At 31.3% G+C, this 18,417-nt stretch overlaps 1 protein-coding gene across 1 annotated transcript in view; it reads right to left on the minus strand.

Annotated features, from left to right (window-relative positions):
* Nucleotides 1–15,325: 15,325 nt before the first annotated feature.
* Nucleotides 15,326–18,417, minus strand: part of LOC131079299 (protein RETICULATA-RELATED 5, chloroplastic) — a 146,089-nt gene continuing 142,997 nt past the window's right edge. Inside the window, exon 8 of the mRNA XM_058017207.2 lies at nucleotides 15,326–16,083. Within this exon, the coding sequence (XP_057873190.2) occupies nucleotides 15,970–16,083 (114 nt within the window). The 3' untranslated portion in view covers nucleotides 15,326–15,969. The remainder of the gene's footprint in view (nucleotides 16,084–18,417) is intronic.

Raw genomic sequence — 18,417 nt, forward strand, 5'->3', positions numbered from 1 at the left:
GTTCCTATTTTTGGTTCATGATTCATGATAGTAAATTATGTTCTCTCTTTTTTTTTTAATTAAAGAACTTTGGATGTATGAGTCACTCAGTTATATAAGGTCGAAGCTATTCTACTTCCAAAACAGATCTTTTGTAGACGTGTTAGTCAATTGCAGCCGTTTATTGCAAAATCAATGGTGTAAAACGCGCGCCTAACACGCGTGTTAGTCAATCCGTACTGCCGTTTTGGAGCCAAAATAGACACGTCCGTTATATAAAAAAGGATTTTGCACTCTTCAATTTATTTATTTTGGGACTTTTATTTTAATATATTATTATAATTCTAATATTTATATTAAATCATTAATGAGTAGAAGTTGTTATACGAGAGAGTTATTCTTAATCTATTTCAAGTGATATTGATTACAAGATTAAATAGTTAAAGTTTGTAGAATTTTATGACTCGTTTTTCTAAAAAGTTCTTACATCACACAAAGCATTTAAAATGTGATTTTTCCACTTGATCCATTTTCCTATAGCTATGTGGAGATCCATTAGAACCTTCATCTATGTGGAGGTCCATTTTGCACTCTTCAATTAAAATAATATTTATATATTTTGAGTTTTTGTTTCAAAATATAATTATAATTTTAAAATTACTGTAGATATTAGATCATTAGAATTATAAATATTAAAGTGAATGAGTAAAAAGTCATTATTTGTGATTTTTTCTTATTCTATCTCTTTTGTTTTATTTAGATTTGATGTAAGTGGTATTGATTAGAAGATTAAATAGTTAAACAAGAATAATCACGAGTTTGTAGATTTTCATGTCTTACATTTTATAAAAAGTTTTCACATCATATAAAGCATTTGGAATTTGATTTTTCTACTCGGTCCACTTTTGTATAATTATGTAAAGATCTATTAGAAACTTCATATATTTGAGATTATTTTTATATATCCGTTAGAACTTTCACCTATTAGTGAGTAATTGGTTTCATTACTTAACTTAAATGTATGATACAAACATTGGAATTTTATATTGTTACATACAATTTGTAGATCAAATAATGCCTAAATATTGAGGATGAGACAACTTGATGTAAAGATCTCTTTTGTGTTGGACAAAAAATTATGTTGAGTTTTAATTTGTAGGTAGGAGGTTTTGTGAATAATGCACTAGGACGAGTTGAAGAATTATATAAAAAAATGATTGAAACCACCAAATATTCCATTTATTGTTGTAATATAATTCTTGAAAATTGTATAGGAGCACTTTGTAACCATTCCCAACCAAAAATAGTGCCCAAATCCCAAAAAGTCATGGTGGACATCACTAAATTCATCCTAAAATGAAATGTGCATTTCACAAACCATAAACTACAAGATCTAAAAACTGAACGAGCAACAAATAAAATCATTGACATTGATTGGAAAGGACACGCATAACTATGTCAAGAGTATGCTACCTTGTGGGTCTTCATATATGTTACACATTCACAAAAAAGACACACACACATGTAAGATATTCCATTTGTTGTAATCAAGAAGCAAGAATATGACTACTTAAGGGAACTATCAAATGGAAATAGATGAAAAAAAACATGCTCTACAAAATTGTGTAACTATACATTTCAATCAAAGGTCTATATTTTTCTTAGATTAAATACCATAATTGACATATAGATGCAAATATTTAGTTCATTCTACTTATATTGTAATCTATTTGTATGCTATTAATTCATATAGAATAGGAGAAACAATTAATGTTATTCAAATTCCTATCATGATTCTCATTCTAGCTACCATAATAACCATTTTTGTAAGTAGTTATTTTTTTTGTTTATTTTATTTTCTTAAATTATTCTATGATTTGAACTTTTATAATTCCATAATGATATAAATTTATTTTTCTATATAATACTTTATGATCTCAAATTTATCTACATTACTATCAGTTGTCAAACTAGATTATGGCACAAATTCAATAATCTCTTAAATTTTGTAATCAAAATCTCTACAAATGGATTGATTCCTCTAAATATTCATATTATAAACAAAATATTATTTAAGATAAATATATGTAATTGACATAATACTTTTTTAAGGATGCTACTATTTGAAACCAATTTTAAGTAATACATATTGAAAATGATAGAGAAAATAAAATTCTAAAAAAATAAAACTATTGTTACACAAATAAAAATATGTATTGATATGACACCTTAGAATTATTTCTCATTACGTTGCATTGGCTAATATAACCTTTCAATTTCTTGTACCAAACTAACCAAAATCCCTTATAAGAATAACTACTAACTAGCCTATTTAATTAATAACTATTTTATTTATTTGGTTGTTCTTTCTTTATTTATTTTATTTTTATTGAAAGAGTTTTTGATCAAGTGAAAATAGGCTTTGAAGGGCCCGAAACTCTTTACATCAGATTAAAAGAAAGATAAAGCATTGAAAGCCCGGCTAGATAGAACAACCAAAAACAAAGATAGGGATTGTCCCAAAAGACAGCAGGGCCAGTAAAACCAGCCCAAACAACCAACTACAAAGGCCCTCATTTGGCCTAAGTGTGGGAATGAAGAGTCATATCAAAAGAGGGTTTGGACGTCTTTGAATGCTTTCCCTTATGATAAAAAAATCTTGACTGATGCATTTTATTTTTATTGAAAGAGTTATTTTTACTATTATAATAATAAAATCTTGGTGGATGCATGTTAACAATAAATATTAATAAATTTTTATTTGTGGAAAGAATTATGAAAATAAATAAAAATAATTGTCACTAATGATATCTCTAGTTGTATTTTACATAGATTTTTTTTTAAGATAGGTACAACTAGTTAATAAATTAACATCTATATGTTAATTTAAATTATTATTATTATCTAACCTAACTTATAGAAGATGTAATAAACAAACAATACATGTTTAGTTCATTCATTGGTCTTTAAGATTATAAGAGATCAAGTCTTGTTGAATGCAAGGCTCCACATCATAAGAAATGAGGTCAAAATTGTGTCCCAAACTAATTTGACGGAATGAATACCCTAAATCCTTGTCTCTAAACTAAAAAGAATAAATAATCTTCCATTAAAAAAATGATTATTAATTTTTTATCACTATTGTTTAATATTATGATCGTTCATATTCAATGTTTAAAGATATCAAAATCATTTATTATTTACATTTTTTCCCTTTCTTCAAATGCACTTCTTGTAACTAAAAAAAGAACTTGATGGTTCATAATGTACCCACATTCTCTCTCAAAGCAAATATGTTATCATTTTTCTTCAACCAACATACCTTTATAAATGGTTTGTTTTCCTATACATTAGAAAATCTTGAGTTTATTACATAGAATTATAAATTTAATATTTCCAACATATAAAATCTGTGTGAAAATGCTTGATGCAAAAGATATTTCTCTGCATAGTCTTATCTATAACCATTTCAGTTCACATTTTTTTGACTTTTTATCCGATTTTAAGATTTAAGGAGCATTCAAACATTCATCTACTCACTAGAGCTTTTTCCTTTTGCCGTGGCTCTGAAATTTGTGTCAGCCATGGATGATTGAGAAAAGGAGCTGGTCGGACTCATATTGTGGCAGCCAAGAGATTCAATAAAAACACTTCCTACCTAAGCTATTATAATACTTCATTGCACCCATTAAATGCTTCATCTTTTAGTAATGCAACTAAATGATATATTTATACTCTGTGGGGGCTGAAGAAAGATGTATTAATGTGCAGAAGTTAGGAAGTACAGCTGCAGAAATCCAAGTTGCAGAGAGTGGAGGAGCCCCACACACTCGCCATCTTCATTATTCAACAGCCCAATTATCTTCCTCCTCGGCAGGATAATGACATTTATGAAAAAGGTGAAAAACAACAAAGCTGTGTTAGACAATGTGTTTAACAAATGGAGGTGGTGGTGTAATATGCAGTCATCTGGATCTCCGACAATTATTGCTGCCCATCAACAGATTCCAGAAGAAAAAGATAAAAGCTGTCATCTTGAGATTTGGGGGATAAAATTGTGATGGTATAAATGTTGGAGTAGTTGAAGGAGGAGGCAGGAGGCATGGGTGGCGTAGGAAAGGTCATGCCCATTATCAAAATTATTAATGGTTAAAACAAACTAGGTACAAAAGGGTGAGATGGGACAGCCCTTTTTATTCTATTTTCTTGTTGTTTTTGGTTGTCTTTTTAAATATAGAGAATGCTTCATCTTGCAATTTTGGTTGCCACATTTATATCATAGATCATATGTAAAAAGGTTGATTTCGTTTTATCTATTGTGTTTTATATGATTTGTAAATCAGTAAGGGCAATAATTTGCTCACTATGACTTTTGGTGAATTTTGAATTAAATTTCCTACGATTCTATTTGGGCCATGTCCAGTTGAGATAAAATTTGTACTTTAGCATCAATAGTTACAACAAAAAAATTTCCCCCAATCATGATCATGCAAGGTTAGTGAATTGTTGTTATGATGCATATAAAAATCAAGTCTCTTCATACTTTTCAATAGTGTCTTCATGGTTGTCCCAAGTCTCATGTACCTCACCTTCAATGTGTGTCCCATCTTCATCATTTGACCCTCAATTAAATTCAACTCCATGAATTAAATTTTCTGATTTGCGTACAAGATCGTGCCTCTCAAAATCAACTCCCTCTATGGCATTCTCTTGGCATGATCGATGCTCTAATGTTAGGACAACATTATGGTCAAAATAAAATTCATACCAATTTGGTTCTTCATCATATTTAGGTGCCAACACACCCATATCCCAACAACTATAGGGTTGGTTTCTTTGTTTAGAGAAAGTATGTACCTCATGTGTGATTTATTCTCTAAATAAATCATTATTCAAGTCAAAGAGTGAAATTATCATGGTCGCCCCTCTCCAAAGGCTCTATTTGTACATCCAACCAGTACCAGTATGAACTAGCATCACTAGAATGAGATGAGAAATCATCATCATAAGTTGTTTTGTGGACTTTAATTTTAACACCTTCAACATGCTCTTCTTCTAAAAACACATTGGCAATTTCATCATTTGCATTTAACCCCACTTGTTTCATCAAAGAACCTAGTAGTCACATTAACTTTGCTAGATATCCCTAAATTGTAACCACAATTGTTGTTTTGTCATCTTCATTAAATACATCTATAACATATAAAGATGCATGTATTCTAATGAAATTTATTGAAGATTTGTTGTGTATACCTCATGAGATGAAGCATTGTCTCTATCTAAATGTTCTGCAATGAATGCCTTTTCATCCACCTACTCATTAACCAATAAGGTTTCAACTTCTACTCACATTGTTTAAAATCATTGTTAACCAAATTATATGCAACTAGAGAAGTAATATATTCTTGCCACAAAAACAACCAACAACATAGATAAGATGGACTAAGAGATAACATCACTTTCATTAATGACCAAGTTCATAATGATTTGCATGATTGTAATGACATTGCCTTCATATTGTTTCTTGATGGTAGCCGAGAAATGGTATATGTACATTGAATAAGAGAAGGTTAAAGGACAACAATGATTTGAATTCTTTTTTTAACAATAAAATCCCTCAAGAAACTATAGCATACATATATTCCCCTTATATATTTGGTTCAATTATAATTAAAAAAAAAAAAAATGGAAAAACCTTTTTCACTACAATGGAGAGTTTCCAATCCCAAATCTAACACGATGTTGTCAAATTTGACTTGTGTACATGTTTCAAATATAGTAATCTTTCTAGAAAAATGTGAATCTGTGATGTCATCCAATTCTTGGAAACTATCCATCTTGGAGCATTAGGTACTAAAATTCTCAAGAATTTTCTCAAAGCTGAAGTAATTAATGGTCTTACCTCATTATCTATGTGACTCAACCACCTTTTCTTACTTAAAGAAAGTCATTGTAGGAATTAGTGTTGCTTGCAAGACTTGAGAGGGTGATTGTTCCACCATAAGAAAACACTCTTCCACTTCTTCCCAAGTGTTGAGAATAACATCTCTTGGCAGAGATTGGTATCCAATTTTACTACTTGCATCCCAGAATTAATTGATCAACTATTTTTTACCCTTAAGTTTCATAATCTACAATGACGAATCATAAAAATATGATGAATATCAAACTATTCGCAACCTAAATAGACCTGGAAGGAGAGACTTGCTTCGATACCACTATAATGTACCACCCATGTTTTCTACCGATTCTTTTTCCACTTTCTAAAATTTTAATGTTCACAATTTGTTTGAATGCAAATTCTAAGTTCCAGCTTGTAGATAAAATAATATTTATTGCAATTTTATTGAAATGTAGTCATGATATTCATAAATGAGCCAACTTAGATTTTCTATTTGATTACAAGACTGAGAACTATCAACAACAAGAAGACATTCAACTGATAGTAGTCTACACTTAATTTAACTTTCTTCGAACAACAGTCACAATGCACATGTATAAAATTGACCTTCAAAATAATAGAATATAGCCTCTTTCAAAAATGATTACACATAAATAAATTCAATGAATCACTTAGGAATATTTAATTGATAACTTGTACGTTTGAACAAGGGTTTCATAGACCCAAAATCACTTGCCCAATTTTGAAACTAAGCATTTATTTTAGACGCCATCTTAGGCTCCAAATGCCTAAGTTAATGACTTAGTCACCCCTCCAATCCTACTTTAAGTTTATGCTAGCCCAATTATGATATTTTAACCATGCACAAATACCTTGAGCCACCGTAAATATGCTGCTAAATAATCGCCTAGACGATAAGACTTAATATATACAGTTTTTAGTTCTTGGTGAAAGGTTTATGGAGCTATGTATCCACAAGCTGCCTTGTTTGAGTCAATTTTATCACTAACCAACATAGATAGCACCCTCAACGACCCTATTTTGACACAAAAAAATAATCCACATTGTTCGTGCCTGGCAATATAGTAAATGTGACATGGTTCAACTCCTTACACCCTTTAAAACCCTCATGCTAGAGTGAGTTTAATCCATATGCCCAAAAATGTCCAACATTTTATCCACATAAATGTTAAACTAACCATCACAAGGAAAATGAAAAAATCCCAACAATGTATCTTCGTCAATGGCACTCAACTCCTTCAAGTAATTTGTACAAATCTTTGATCTGCTTGCCCAAAAATGTGCAAGATTTTTCCACCAAAATCCATAGGCATCCAACCCCAAAATTGAGTATGAATTTTCCCAAAAAACACACAATAACATATGCCTCAATAACTAATATTCACACTAAAATAGCATCCCATAAATTTTCCTAAACTCTTCAAAATAATTCGGAAATTTGTCTTTTCAAAAGATTTCACAAATTTTCACTTCAACATTTGTATCCAACTACAAAATCTAAGTGACTGTGCCAAACAACCTACAATCTTTTGTCCAAACTAAGGCTCTTGTTGAATCTTATCGTATTAACTAAGGAGGAACTTTGAACATCATGGCCAATCTTCTCTAAGAGAGATTTCGTCCTCCAAAAGAATGAGACGAACCAAGTTCAATCTCCAAACCACAAAATCTTCATCAAAGAGAAATCAAATAGTTTGCATAATGCCCAAAAGAGCTCTCCAAACCTCCTTTTATAAGTTTTTCAAGAACTTTCCAAAATACTCAATATAAAATCAATTAATAAATTAAATAACACTAATATCCTCAAAAAGTGATTTATTTCATTATTTTATTATTTTTGGCACTTCAATCATTTATCAAGCATCCATACATTAAAACATTTTATCCTAGTTCCAACGAGCTATTATACCAAGGTTATTTTAAAATATTTTAATAAAATTTAAGCAACCATAATAAAATAGTTAAAACAAAGTCATTAATACACCCAAGTTGCAAAAAAAATGTCAAAAAGTATCAAAAGCAAAATCTAACTACACAAAAGTGATATTGATGATGAAAAATGAAAATAGAGCTTGACTAGGTGATTTACCATAAAAAGATGCTCTCTCCAAGAATATTGGAGAACACATTAGAAGACAAAAATCACTTTGGAAAGATGCATAAGTGAGCTCACTGGCAACATCAAATAATCCCTCTAACAAGGCAGACACCCACCAAGAAGGTCAAAACTAACTGCAATGCTAGAGAATCCAAAATTGGGGACATTACAATCCTCCCTCCCGAAAGATCACTTGTCCACAAGCAATGCCTGCACAAAATTAGAATCACCATATTGATCCAAATTACAACCAAATGTAATCGCAGGCTCCCATGTCGATCTCAAAAAAAAAAAAATCCACCATATTGACACTATGTCACTCTAATTATCATTGCAAATCCATTGTGTCAAATGTGCATTCTCCTCTCTTATAACCGAAAAATGGGTCCATCCTCAAAACTCAATCTAAAATACCTGTAAGGGATAAAATCTTATTATTATGGATTTTTGACAATGATTGTAATTGTTTATGTTGGTTTATCTTTGAGCTATTATATGTATTAATTATCGATGAAGTATTCACCATTGTCAACATCTAATGGATTTTCAATAATGGCTGTACTAGTTAAGAATCGATTTATATTTGAACTTTTTCTTCATAATATTATGGATTTTTGTCAATGGTTGTATTGTAATAGTTTGTTTATCTTTGAGCTATTATATGTTGGAAATGTTGTCATCAATGTCAAGAAGGTATTCATTATTGTTACCATTAATAAATAAAAAAGAGTATTAGAAGTTGACATTGATGTCAAAGGTATCAGATGTTGTCATTAATGTCAACAATGAGAAGACATCATTATCATTGATGTCAAATGTGGGCAATAATAATTATCATTGATATCAAAAGGTAAATCACTATTAAGTAAGTTTATTAAACTTAGGTTAAAACTTAATATTGAAGAAGCAATGTTTAATTTATAAAAGGCAACAAATTAAGATTTGAATTAAAGTTGGTTAGTTAACAAATGGTCATACCTTTATAAAAGGTTGTCTCCATTCAAAGGGATGCCTCATTTCATGAAAAGGCATAAGGATGATATAAAGGTAAAGAGAAGTTGGAGAGAGGAATATGAAAATATAATAAGATATTTGTGTCATTCAAACAGGTTTATTAATGAAGAGGTGTGGTTAGCATATAGAGTTATCATTTTTCAAGGTGAAAGTAGATGTCTCTAAATGAAATTGCATCTCTTGGAAAGATATAAAGAGAGCATTGAGTGAGGGATGATAGTGTGAGTTGTGTGTGCAAAAAATAAATATACCAAATATAAAAATTAGATTGATTTGAAGATAAATAAAAGTATTTTAGAGAGGCAATTAAAAGGTAAGATTATTAACAAAGGGCGATATATTTTCAAAGAGTTCTCTTTTCTAAGAGATGCCTCTCTTCATGGAGAAATGAAGATAAATTAAATTTGTGACATGTTGGGAATATGATGTAGAAGAAGTGAGATATGTGTCTGGAAGACAAATAGAAATTTATCATAAATACTCTAGTTAATAAGTATTAATACTCTAGTTAATACAGATAGAAATGAGGGGTTGGTGCCTCTAAGTGAATGAGGGGTTGTTGCCTCTAGTGGGCTAGTGGTCAAGAATTGAATGAGGAATTGGTGCCTCTAGTGGGCAAGTGCTCACGAATTGAATGAGTCATTAGTGCCTCTACTGGGCAACTTCTCACAAATTGAATGAAGTATTGGTGTCTTTAGTAGGTTAGAGCTTATGAAATTTGTAACGGGTTATTATATAAGCAAAGTAATTTTGTTGTAGGGGTTTCCATGTATATTTGGTATAATGTGCAATGGATATGTGTATGAAGTAAATATATATGCTTATGATATTAAGTTATGTGTTTATTCCCCCCTCCCTTCTTAGTATCTAACCATATGCTCATAAATTGATATTGGAGCAAGTTCTTTTAAAAAAGTCTAACCACTTAAAGGTAGATTGAGAGAGCGCATATGGCAAACAAAAAAAGGACATAAAATAAAAGGAAATACTAAGTAGGGTATTGATGACAAAGCACCAAATACACATAATAAAGTGATAAATAGAACACCCTTGGTAATAGAAGATGAATTCTTTGAAAGAGAAAGTCATATTGTGAGTAAAGAATATAATGAGAATATTAATATGGATAATGAAGATAATGATGATGAGGAAGAACTCTATCATGCTATAAATGAGATTGAAAAACTTAGAAAGAAGAATAAAAAACTTGAGCTAAAATTTTGAGAGTCACATGAATCTAATGAAGAGTTAATACAAAGCATTGAAGAATCTGAGAAGATAATTGTCAAAATAAAAAAAAGTTTCAAGAAGAGTGTAGATCAAAAGTCAAAATTTCCGAAGAAGTGATTATAGATTTGAAAGCTCAAATTGAAGAAAGAAAGAAAAGTGAGGAAGAGTTAAAAATATAGTTGAAAGCAAAAGGAGAAATTTGTGAAAGGCTAGAGTATGACATTGTCTCTCTAAGGAAGGAATTAGAGAAACCAACCACTAAGTTGAACACAAACCTCAAGTTTGAAAAGAGCACCAAAATCCTAGATGACATCATTAATGGGAAAAGGTCACCATCAAATAAAATAAGACTTGACTATAAAGAAAATCAAACATTCAAGGAAGATTCCAAAGAGACTTCTAAGAAGACAAATAAGGGAAAGACAAAAAACTTTGAAGAGACTCTCAAAAGCTCTAATGAAGATCGAAAGAAGACAAATACTTATCCTAAAAAGAACAATCTCAAGAAATCTTTTTTTCTCCAAGGAAAACACATACATCCATGCTCCAACATTCTTTCTATGGTTATTTCTATTCATGTAATAATTTTAGGCATAGAACAAGGGATTGCAAAACACATATTAGATATGATTATGGTTGGAACAAAGATAAAAGACCTTGTGGATTCTCAAGTAGGAACCACAATACATATGCTTCTTTAAGGAATTATAATTCATGTATTCCTTTAGTGAATTATAATGTTATATGCTACAAATGTAGTAACTATGGACATATAGCATGGCATTGTAGAAGTGATTTTGTGAAACCACCTAAAGAGTACAAAATGAATGATGCAATGAACAAACAAAAAGGAAAACCTACTAAGGTATGGAGAAGGAAACGAGAGCAAGATAATGAGAAGAATAAAAAGGATGAATCTATGATTATGCATTATACACTTCATGCACATATTTGAGGAGAAGTGTGAATTTAGGGGGAGCTTATCATTGCACTATCATTCAACTCTCTGGAAAAGACAACTCAAAAGATGAAGTCTCATAGAATATTAGAGAAAGAGAATTCATGGTTGGAGAGAAGGATGAGAATTCTATTATGGTAATAGCAAACTACATATTAAAAGGTTACCATATAATGAAGTGAAGTAGAATCAATGTGAAGATGATAAAGAGCATAGAAGAATCAAGACAATGAGAGAGTTTCTCAAATAAGTATGCTTGTATATTTGTATTTGACAAGCATGTGTTGGCAAAATAATAAGAATTTGATAGAAGAAAGTTGGATGGTTATATTCGACTTCACATATAAAGGAGTTCCTATTGATAATAACATGAAAAACATGAATGGAAGAATAGTGAAACATCTTTTTACCATCAATTTATAAAGATTGATGAGTTATTGAATTAGGAAGAACAATGTTGTCGATGTCAAGAAGAAGAATTACGAAAGGAACCTTCAAAAGAAAACATAAGAATCAAAAGGAGAAAATTGCATAAGGATAAAGTAAGTAAGGTGTCATATGAGAAATCCAAATCTATTGTGAATAATACCAATAGAAAGGAGTATATAGCCTTGAAGGTAATAAAAGAAGAACACATCAATGAGAGTAACACTTAGAAAGAGAATGATCATTTATAGTCTCTAGGTCTTGAAGGAAGTGAAAAGAAGAGTTACCATTTGAGAGCAAATGAGAGAAGAAACATGAGAAGACTCTCACAAAGAGATCAAAAGGATGATTTTCATCTAGCAGCCATGGATAGAGGAAGAAGAGTTGAACGTGCATAAGAAAGTGATTGGATAACTAAACAAAGTTCTTAACTTGTAAAAATCAAGGAGATCCAAATTCTTTTGAAAAACTATAGAAGAAGCAAATCACCCAAGAAAGAGGAGTATTAGAGCAAGAGGGAGCATTAGAGAATCTTTGACATGGGTATATTCTTGTTGCATTGGATGTAAGTATAAGAATGGATGTTTCCCATGATCAATATGTGGATAGATGTTTCATGAACATCCATTTGCCATTGATGTCAAAAGGGGAAAGATATAAAAAAAGAAAGAGTTGTAGAAAAAAGAGAGAATTATGTTGTCATCAATGACAAAGGGGGAGTTTGTTGGAAATGTTGTCATTGATATTAAGAAGGTATTCATTATTTCTATCATTAATAGATAGACAAGAGTATTAGAAGTTGTCATTGATGTCAAGAGTGAGAATACATCATTATCATTGATGGCAAATGTAGGAAAGATTAATTATCATTGATGTCTAAAGGTAAATCATTGATAAGGAAGTTTGTTAAACTTAATTTAAAAGTTAATGTTGAAAAAGCAACGTTTAATGTATAAAAGGCAACAAATTAAGGTTTGAATTAAAGGTGGTTAGTGAACAAATGGTCATAACTTTATAAAAAATTGTCTCCATTCAAAAGCATGCCTCCTTTCATGAAAAGGCATAATAATGATATAAAGGTAAAGAAAAGTTGGAGAGAGGAATATGAAAATGTAATAAGAGAATTGTGTCATTCAAATAAATTTATTAATGAAGAAGTGTGATTAGTAAATAGAGTTATCATTTTTAAAGGTGAAAGGAGATGTATCTAAATGAAATTGTCTCTCTTGGGAAGATATAAAGAGAGCATTGAGTGAGAGATGATCGTGTGAGTTGTGTGTGTTAAAAATGAATATATCATATATGAAAATTAGATTGATTTGAGGATAAATAAAAGCATTTTAAAAAAGCAATTGAAAGGTAAGATTATTAGCAAAGGGTAGCATATTTTCAAAGAGTTCTCTTTTCTAAGAGATGCCTCTCTTCATGGAAGGATGAAGATATAAATTGAATTTGTTGCATGTAGAGAATATGATGTAGAAGAAGTGAGATATGTGTGTGGAAGACAAATAGAAATTTATCATTAATACTCTAGTAGATTCAAGCATATGAAGAGCAGATCTTAAGGTGTATAGTTGTAGATTTTATGAAGGAATTGTGAGGACTGTTAGAGTAAATTTGAAGGCAAACATTATGGCAGATTTATGGGCAATAGATTTGTGAACAAACTTATAGCAAACTTGAGGAGAAGAGAATATCATAAAGAAGGAAATATTTAGACAAGGCAAATTTGCAAGGTATATACATGATCAAGACAGATTGTAAACTAAAAGACACACCCATTTAAATAGGTGTCTCCTTTCTAAGAGATGGATCATTTCATGAAGACATAAAAATATAAGATGTGAGATTTTTGGAGATAAGTGTGTGTGGAGTAAAAAGAAGTAGAGTGTGTGAGATTTAAAAGACATATAATTCTAATATGAAGAATATTCAATACTAATGAAGTGTTACCTTTCTTGATGAAGAGGTGTGTTGGAGTAGTGTAAAAGAAGATAAGTGAGAGATGTGAAATGTAAGAACTTAATTCAATATTCTTCCAAATAGTGAGAAGATTTATGAAAACTTTATAAGCAAATTTATTTATAAAGACTTATGAGCATAATTGCAAAGACTTAATGAGACTTGTGAGGAGGTTTTCATGCAAAGATTAAGAAGACTTTGGAGCAAAATTATGAAGTATATTGAAGAGAGTTTTGTGAGCAATATGGTAGATTTATAATAAGTTTTATGAGGAGATTGTGATCAATGTTGTGACAAATTTATTGTTACCATAATAGAAAATTTGAAGAAGAGAGTTATAGATCTCGTGAAGTCAATTTGAATTAGGGGTTGGTGCTTCTAGTGGGCTAGTGCTCACGAATTGAATGAGGACAGTGCTTCTAGTGGGCTAGTGCTCACGAATTGAATGAGGACGGTGCTTCTAGTGGTTAGAGCCTACATAATTTGTAAGAGATTATTATATAAGCAAAGTAATTTTGTGATGGTTTTCTCCCATAGAGGTTTCCATATATAACTTGTGTTTTATTTGCACTGCGTGATAATTAGATCTTTTGCGAATGATAATGTGCAATGGATATGCTTATGATATTAAATTGGAAAAGTAAAAGTTTTTTGTTATACTGATTCACCACCTCCGCTTCCCCCCACCCTCGCCCATCCCCTCTCAATATAGCCATGTGTTCATTATTAGAGGTATTATTTATTCATCATTGTCAGCATCTAATGGATTTTTGACAATGGTTGTATTAGTTAATAGTTGGTTTATATTTGAGCTTTCCCTTGATATATTATTGGCTCGAGTTCTACAATTCCCTTGATGATATTATGCAGTTTCAACAATGATTGCATTAGTTAATAGTTGGTTTATCTTTGAGCTTTCCCTTGATAATATTATGGAGTTTCAATAATGGTTGTATTAGTTAATAGTTGTTTTATCTTTGAGCTTTCCCTTGATAACATTATTGGCTCAAGTTCTACAATTCCAAACCACACGACCTATTTTCCTCAATAGTGGCATTCAATCCCCACTTTATACTATTATATATTGAATTTAATGGTATTTGCATAATTGAATTGTTAATAAATATTGTTTTGTTTCTAATACTTGCACATTCATATTATGGGATATGAATGTTCATTTTAGTAAAGTAAGAAAAAATTGTGGTTCACATTTTAGCCTTCATGATTTTGGTTTTCTGTCTTTATTTCATGTGTATCCTTGTTTCCAATTAAAATATATATATACAATGTATTTCATCTATGACGTGATAAATCTAAACAAAAGATGCTTAGTGGTGATAATGTGTACCCAATGGTATGAATATTAGTTGGTGAGTAAAATTTGAAGTATACATAATCATTTTAATTTGTAAAAATCTAATATTATTCGCATCTTTTAATGAAATTGTGAAAAAATAAATGATTAAATCAATTTTACGTAACACATTTCCATTAATTTCTCAATCATTTTACAAGTTTGCTACCAATCAAATATTTTATCTCCATTTAAAATTTACAATAAAATCAACTATACATCTTTAACAATCTTCTATAATTGTTTTAACATCCACAAAATATCCAATCAATTAATAAGGAAACAAACTATATTAATGTTCACAAATGATCAAATTAAATGGAAGGGAAGGTACAATATGCTATGATAAAATAAAGAAATCAATCATTTCAATATTTAAAATTGGACAAAGTAGAATGAGCTATAATAACAAGTAGAAGCCACAAGAATGTGTAACAGCCAAAGTAAACTAAAACAATGGCGAATCTAATTAAAGGGGTTGAAAACCTTATGATACAAATAACCATGTGAAAGGAAGGCCTCTCACCGAGGAAAACAAGACATTTGAAAGAAGGGAGCCGAAGTTGATGAAAGCTGTCTCAAATCTGTCTGCGAGCCTGGAGCAGGAGGGTCAGCATCCTTGTTAATCACCATGCAAGTGCCAACACAAGATCTAATGATGTCCATTGAAGTATACTGAGGGCTAAGAATGCCTGGCTGGACAACCTTAAGAGGAAGAGAGCTGAGAGGAACACAAGAACCCAGAAACCAATTCTAGAAGATTTTGAAATTTACTCACCAACAAGAAACTGATTCATTATTATAATTAAGAATTACACAGATTCTCATTTGAATCGATCTCAACTATTCTTGATTTTTCAAAAGAATTGTGACTGAATAGGAATTTCACACAATATATGTTGTATGCAATTTATCAGCTTTTGTGCTAAAATTGACAAATCCTGAAGACAAACATTGCTAGAGACCTCAGCCATTGTGTAGCGAAGAATTTCTAAACTCTTGATTTTCAACACATCTGTAAGGTTTTACTTTTCACCTTCCAATTGTTCAGGGGGGTGATTCAATGGCTTACAAGAAAGTTTTTCAGGTTCAGCTTTGCTCTGTTGGAGTCCTGTTAGTCTGGCTAGATCTATCCATTGCTGCAAACATCACAGTAAAAACTGAGTATAAAACTTTGGATAGTTTTCTCTGCATGTAGTATCTATTATTCAAACAGAAAAATGCTATATGATGAACAAAGTGGAGAATAAATTAACATAATTGAGAACCAAATATGCATGTTATTTCCTTAGTACCATCTTCTCTCTGAAAGAAACCAATATGTGGTCAAGTATCAACCTCTTTGTAGAGCTCATTTCAGTTAATTATCACACAATTTTCTCTCCTATAATAATTAGTAATTAGACTCTAAAACCTTAACTTTCTCCCCTTCTATGTGGATTCACATTCTACAAATACTAAAATTACTGTATGAAATAATTCTCCAATTTCTATTGAAGTAGATATTGCTTGCTTTTTTGGGTATTGATCCATGTAATTGTTTATTTCTTCTTTATTTAATTTCTTACTCCATTCCCTACAGCTTCCTAAACAAAGCTCAAGAGACAATTGAAAAGAAGGCCTCTACGATGTCAAAGATAACAAAGGATAGTACAGGATCTCGAGTGATACAAATTGCCACTCCAAGAATAGACAAGCCTGAAGATGAGATCACAGCAGAAGAGTATGATTTGGAGACTATTGACTTAGGTCCTCCCACCATTGAGCAGGCAATGGAAGACTTGAATGATACAGTAACAACAGTCCATGATATGATGAAGCTAGAGGTAGAGAAGAACCAAAAACTAGAGAGAGAAGTGAGTGCGTTGAGAAGCTACCTCCAGCAGTTCAAAGAGTCGTTGAGGCAACTTGATCCTTCAAGCACGCCTCCACCACTGCTTCCTTCAGAATCACTTGATAATTGAAAGAAGATGAGAACTTCAGCTCATCTGATGGAGAGTTGGATAAATAAGTCTTTCAAGAAGGCAAATGCATTTTTGTGAAAGAGCTAGTAAGGATATTTGATAAAGCCTCAAGTGTTCTTGAAAGAACGCAAATCCTGATGGCAGCCTATGATGTTTTCACTTTCACCAAAGGCCATACTATGCCAAGAATGCAAGCAATGAAGAATTTACCCAAGCAAACTTTGGTAAATGGAGGATTATTGAAAGAAGGACAATCACCTAATTTCCAATAGTGGTATAACTTGCTCCGAATGAGGAAGGTCATCTTCGAGGATATCAACAATGGTTGCACTCAAGTAGACAATGCAATAAACGTGATACATGAAAAGATTGTGGAAGTAGCTGAAATCATACTTGAAAAGGAGATAAATGAAGGAATTCACATAGATGCCAATCAGCTGATTGAAAAAGTGTGTCATATTCTTTGGGACAATCGGATCACCTTCAAAAAGACAGCTGGAAGACATACACTCATTCATGGTACTTGCCAGCAAGACTAAAGATTTTGAGCCAGGATAGGAGAAAACCTTTGCCTCTACCTTAGACGAGATGAGCTTCATGGAAGATCAGTTGAAGAACGTACTTGCTGCTCCAATAACCAAAATTGAATTCATGGTGTCCAGATTCGTTGAATTTGCAACAAAAGAAAAGGATAAGGGAAACAAACTTCTAGAAGATGGTTTGTTATGATTCCATGTGGCATTTTTCTTCTCATTGGAGGATTTTTCCTCCAAGTTTGTGTCAAATGGATGTCACATTCCCATTGGTTGATATCAAATAATTTGCAATAAGATTAGGTTTTGTTGTAACAAACCCTAATTAGGGTTTAGGTGGCAAGATCTTAGCCCTTGGATTTGGTTTAATCTTGGCCGTTCATTGTATCTGAGAGCACTATATAAGCCCCACTCATTTCATTTGTAAAGGATAGATTAAAAGGGTTTTGAAGAATTGTTGCTTTGATGCTGCCAGAAATAATAAAATCATTGAAGTGATGGTGAATTATTTTGTTTTGGAGCATTTGCTTGTTTCTCCATCCTTTTATGAGAGAACTTAATATTTTTAAAGATAGAAAAAAGATAGAATAGAATTTTTCTTAAGTACTTAGATGAATGAAAGACTTGTGTGCATGATTGATAGTGAAGCTCTTATTGTTCATACTACTAATATTTCATCGATGGTGAAGTATCTTGCATAGTTGATTGAACTCATTTTTAGCTAAGCTTAACTTCAATTACTACTTCATCATTGAGATGCTTCATTTTGATGGTATCTATGTTTGTAGTAGTGATTTGAAAACCATTAGCTATCCCTAGAAGATCGCACTAGCCTTGTGAAGATGTTCCTTGTATGTCAAAGCAAAGCTTAGTTGAGCTCACTTGAAATTGTTCATTACTCTTACATTCTTAGTGTTAGTGTAGAATTCCTAAACCTTACCTCTTTTTCACTTTTTTTATCAAAAGATCATTAGTA

The sequence above is a fragment of the Cryptomeria japonica genome, chromosome 7 (assembly GCF_030272615.1).
Source record: "Cryptomeria japonica chromosome 7, Sugi_1.0, whole genome shotgun sequence".
NCBI lineage: Eukaryota > Viridiplantae > Streptophyta > Pinopsida > Cupressales > Cupressaceae > Cryptomeria > Cryptomeria japonica.